The following is a 5,624-nucleotide window of genomic DNA, read 5'->3' on the forward strand; positions in this document are numbered from 1 at the left end:
AACAGTTAGACGTAATTTTGAAATCATCTTAAGAGAGAAGAAGAAAGGAGTAAACTAGATAAAAGTGTACCACAGCTCAAGAAACCAACAAATGAGTAATTTTGAAGTTAATACAAAACCTTTTCGTTTTTCAATATATGCCTAAGTCAGATACATAATATGACATCAAAATATCACATAATTACAACTCAAACCAACAAATTGAGAGAGAGAGAGAGAGAGAGAGTGAAGGAGGGAGGAGGTATGGGAGTGTACCTTCAGCATTGTCATTTCTTCTTTTGTATGACAAAATTTAATGAGATTTTCTACTTGATCAATGTCTAGGGCTAAAGAATTCAAAGCCAGAACAGTATTCTAGAAATAAAGCATTAGATCCCTCCCTCCCTACCCCCCCCCCCAAAAAAAAAAATCTAATAGAAATTTGATGTAGATGAAACTATTGTGCTTTCCACACACACACACACAACCACAAAACACTTCCTGAATGTTTCATGTTCCAACCAAGTGTATAGATTTCAATGAAACTCAAGGACTTTACTTTGTAGCATAGAAGTCCACAATGGAAGGATCTTGAAAAATCAAACTTAATCAACATGGTGATCGACAGGCAGCTCAAATTAAAGAGATAACAGGACCAGCTTGTTGGCAATCCACTTTTATGGCTAGGATATGGACAGAGACATTACATGCTTATAAAATTTGACATTAAATGCCCTTAAATCAGACAGTGCAAAAGACATGGACTCTGCCGCACTAGCAATTTTAGCTACATTCTCAAACATGGTCAAATTAAGTGAACTTCATGATAAAAAGAAAATGATAACAAAGACCACTCCAAGTGCACAACTATATATTATGGTATGAAATGTTAGCATTAGCAAGTCATTCATCAAATTCAAACAATATTGCTTCTGATAAACATTCATTTTCCTTTTAGGTTTTGCAAGTGAGTGATTCATTTTTCTCTGTTCTATATTTTTCTTATTTTCTCTTTGAAGATGTTTTTTTCCTGTGGAATTATTTCTACGGTCATATAATTTAACAATAAGGCCAGAAATTTTCAATGCAACTATAGGAGCCTCCCGATGAACAATTTCAAGAGTCTTCTTTTATCCACTGTGCAACTTTCTAAAAATCAACAAACTAACTAAAAGAAATGCCAAGAGCGTCCAACCCCCTCTCTCACAATGAAACAGAATAACATTTTGGTGATTCCCACCTGAGAGTCAACTTTCACAAACACGAAGGAAATGGTGAATCAATTTTTTTGTTTACCTATAACATTATGTTGAGATATTTAGTTATAACCTCTTTGTATTTGATTATAACATTTTTTTTAATTATGACTTAAAAATGATGAAATTATGTTATTTTTTCTGTGCTTATAAGGTGAATATGTGAATATGGTACACAACCACAATTTCAAATCATATGTGAAGAACAACCGATTGCTCTGTGAACTCGGAATCTTCAACAGAGGCTGTGTTTTCTCGACTCTAGAAGAAGACAATCCTTGAGAACCTCCTCCTTTCTCCAGTGAGTTTCTCTCTCATGACTCCTTATTATTACTACTTCAATTTTTTTAAAACACTAATTAATTTCCTCTTTTTTTTTTTTTTCCGCAAAATCATACAGAGATAATCGATTTGGATTTAGAAACCCTAATTGTTGCTAATCGGGAGCTTATACAGAAGATAAAATCAATTATGAAATGGATAGTATTCTGCAATGGACAATTTCTAGTTTAGTTTTGGAAAGTCATCGAAATTGGGGGCAAGCGTTTACTTACAACAACGCGAGACCAACCTTTTGGTCTTTCCACAACCCATGAAGGACTTTGTTCTTATAGATTGATATCACTTGATTATCAATTTTATGTGGATGGGAGGAGTGAGGAGGACCTTGGCCTCCCTGGTTAGCAATTTTAGGAGATCTTGGGCTTTGCCAGTGCTTGAACGTTCTAGGCGGTGTTGTATGTTGGAAGAGGTTGTGTCTGAAACTAGGTTTATCAATAGATTGAATTTAATTTGAATCCAAAACCCAATTGATCCAATTATTGCTGGATTAGATTCCTAGACTTGGTTTAAATAAGTATAATGGCGAAATTGCCACGGAACTCTGTCACCTCAGCCCTTTTCAAATCTTAGACATTGTAGACAACAAATTGTTTGGAACATTACCAAGGTGTTTTAACAATTTCTTAGCCATGGCCATGATGCAAAACTCAAAAAGTTGGATTTTTCAAGAAAATCCCCACACCACACCCTCTTCAAACCCCACAAATTGAACAATACAAGTTACATAAACTCCAAGACTCCAAATAAAACCAAAATCTCACACATACTTGGAGAAAATTGACTCTTGACATCCTAATGAAATGGTCAACAGGTTAACCCCATTGATTATGTCACTACACTTTTTATTAAGCATAGTCATAAGACATGGTGACCAAAAAATATTCAGCTCCAATCCCCCTGAATCTGAAAATAAAATAAAATTATGACATGTCTAAAATCACTTGATCCTACTCAGTTGCCATAACTACTTTTACAAATTCATAACCATCAATTTTCTTGCTCCTGTTAGTTTTAGGACTCACTTGGTTTGACCAGGACGTCTTTGACTCTTGGATAGCACAGAATGGCCTATCTTGTGAGGTTTTGACTTCTACTTCAAAAATAACAAAGACAGCATTGGATATCGCCTGCACCACCGCTTCACAACCACCACCATTGCACCACCACCTATACCAATTTTGTCCTTGTAAGGCATTGAAAAGTTAAATTTGATTGAATATATCACAACTCTCGATAATTGAACTTTGCACCAATAGGGACAAGGCATGCATGGACTTGGAAGATCAATAATAGTCAAAAAAATACGCCAACCGATTTCCTGACTATTCTTCCTCACACCAATGGTTGGTTGGGGTAATTCCATAGATTGCTTATCTGATGAGATAGGAGATGAAAGAAATCACACCCTGAATTCCAAATTAATGCCAATAAATTTATAGGTATTCAACGCAAATCAATTTCATAAAAATTTTGAAATATAAGAATTTCAAGATTCTATTGAGCAGCTAAGAATGAATTAAAAGAAGAAGATAAAGAATGTTGTACCCCATGTATTTGTCTCATGTTAGTGATATTTTTCTATAATAATTGACTCAATGACAAGCATTATAGTAATTTAATTCTTTGATATTAACATGGAAGTAAAACTACTTGAAAAAATACAAAACTAACTGAATTAAGAAGTAAAAGAACCTAATTTGGACAATAAAAGATTCTATTTTTCAAGTGTGACAAAACATATATAATTGACATGCCACATATACATATATATAAAATTCAAAGCCAAGAGAGTGACCATTGAAAGCATCAGTGCCATCCAAGACATGGCTCTCATAGCAAGCAATGAGACAGAAACTTTCATAATTTGACTTGAACCATATTGTGTATACCGTCACATTAAAGTAGTTCAATTCCACTATGTGTGTATATAAATTCCCACACAGAGTGCCAGACTCTGACAGTTGAAGTTGGAGAAGAGAAGTGACTTTATGGCTTCTTCTCTGCCAAATTGTCCGCCGTTTGAGTTCGCTACCAAGTATTACTCCGGCAAGGGGAATAGTTATGTGAGACAGAGCCGTTTCTTTAGAGGGAAAGCAGCTTTAAATCAAGGTGTTGGGTACTCTGTTATTCTTGGATTTGGGGCCTTCTTTGCTGTCTTCATCTCCTTTCTATCTCTATACTGTATTATTATTCATAAGGTTCACACTTGTAATTAGTGGCAACATTGAATAAACCCAGTATTTGTGGAACTGTGTCTCATAAAATAGATGTATTGAGAAATTTTGTGGGTGTATTTAGAATTATCCAGAATCCTCTTGATACTTGGATTAGCCCCCTCTTCATCTTTACTCTGGCTGGCGTTAATACTTGGATCAGCTCCCTCTTCATCTTTACTCTGGCTGGCGTTAATACTTGGATCAGCCCCCTCTTCGTCACTGTCTTGAAGTTGGTGGTCGAAGAGGATTTCAAAACCCAGGAAATGCTTTTTTGTTGAGGAATCAACCCAAGGCTTAGGAAAGCCGCAGAAAGGGAAATCCTCTCATATTCTTATAAAGCACCCATTCAACGTTTCCCAGATTGGCCTGTGAACCAGCTCATAGTGATTCCTAGCTCTCTTGGCCTTAACCCTTTTTCTTATCTCTTCTCACTTCCTTCTCTAGTCCTTCCTGGTAGGTACATAGCCCAATCCAAAAGCATGTGGATTGTGTGTCACATTAGCTAGCACTGCAACACCTTTTCTTCCACTCCTTTTGAGCCCCATCCCAGGAATGTGTCTTAGTTTATTCATAAAATAAATAGACTAAGCACCGACATACATGTCTTCATCCTCTACTAAGATCATCTGTACCACTTGGGCTTCTGCTAAAGTGAAACCAGAAAGAAACACATCCTCGTCACTTTGATTGATTTCTAGCAAAGGTGTAGTAACTTTTGGCAGTGGATGAATAGATGAATTCCCCAAAACGGTAGCAACTCCTCCCTCATGAGGGTATTTTAGCATTTAGTTCAGGGTGGAGGACACAACCTTCATGTAATGCAACCAGGGCTTCCCCAGAAGTAAGTTGAAGGTAGTCGACAAATCGAGCACATGGAACTCAATCTCATGCTTGGAAGGGCCCACTTGGATTTGTACTTTCACCGTCCCTATAACTTCCTCACTCGTATTGTCGTACGCTCATATCACTTGGGTTGTGGGGATGAAATCCACCGGCTTCAGGCCTATTGCATTGGCGGTACGAGAAGGGCAGACGTTGATAGCAGAGTCGGTGTCCACTAGAACCATTGGAACCCATTTCTCTCTGCATTCAACAGATATGTACAGCGACTTGTTGTGAGCTGATCCTTCCGATGGCAGCTCATTCTCAAAAAAAGTGAGCATAGGCTTAGTGCTACCTGGGAAGATCCGGCCGATGTGCTACTCTGGTGTAGTATCGATGGATAACTTGGCTTTATCCATCACTGATAAAACTGTCTGTCAGTTTACTCGCGAAGCCATAAGGAGGCCCCAAATGAAATGTTAGGCTGGATCTTTTTAGTTGTTTCAGAATCAGCTCCTCCTCTTTCTCCTTCTCATTCTCAATCTCCCTGTCGTTTCCTAAGGGTTCAACCTGATCCAAATGTGGTGGTTTGAAACACCATCCACTCTTGGTTAAGTGGTCTATTTCTTCTGCATACCAAGTACTGTCGGGGAGATGATCTCCCAGTCTTCATTTGTGTGGGCAAGATGCAAATCGCTGTCTTTCCAACATTCACCTTCAGTCGCCGATAGATAGTTGTCTGGCCTAACTTGAATCACTCGCACAAGACAATTATCTCCCTCAGGATGACAAGGGGATTTAGCCTTCTGTATCTCCTCGATCCTCTCCTGTTCAAACTGCCCCAGTACTGCTTCTCGTTTAGCGTCTACAATTTTATCAACACCCAATTCTTGGGTTTGTTTTTCTGTGCCACTGCTCTCAGACACTTTTCCTGCCTCTTCGGCTCCCCCGGTCGCCACAGCTTTCTTTTCCTCAGATTTAACTCCAGTTTCCCCTTCTTTGTCAGATT

At 38.0% G+C, this 5,624-nt stretch overlaps 2 protein-coding genes across 2 annotated transcripts in view; both read right to left on the minus strand.

The window, feature by feature from the left end:
* Positions 1-350, minus strand: part of LOC114267604 (formin-like protein 3) — a 58,542-nt gene extending 58,192 nt beyond the window's left edge. Inside the window, exon 1 of the mRNA XM_082903322.1 lies at positions 256-350. The gene's annotated coding sequence lies outside the window, so the exon portion shown is untranslated. The remainder of the gene's footprint in view (positions 1-255) is intronic.
* The window catches only part of LOC145805681 (formin-like protein 3), a 7,270-nt gene extending 2,692 nt beyond the window's left edge, over positions 1-4,578 (minus strand). Inside the window, exon 1 of the mRNA XM_082900857.1 lies at positions 4,394-4,578. Within this exon, the coding sequence (XP_082756983.1) occupies positions 4,394-4,578 (185 nt within the window). The remainder of the gene's footprint in view (positions 1-4,393) is intronic.
* Positions 4,579-5,624: the final 1,046 nt, after the last annotated feature.

The sequence above is a fragment of the Camellia sinensis genome, chromosome 13 (assembly GCF_055761805.1).
Source record: "Camellia sinensis isolate YWXY chromosome 13, ASM5576180v1, whole genome shotgun sequence".
NCBI classification, from domain to species: domain Eukaryota; kingdom Viridiplantae; phylum Streptophyta; class Magnoliopsida; order Ericales; family Theaceae; genus Camellia; species Camellia sinensis.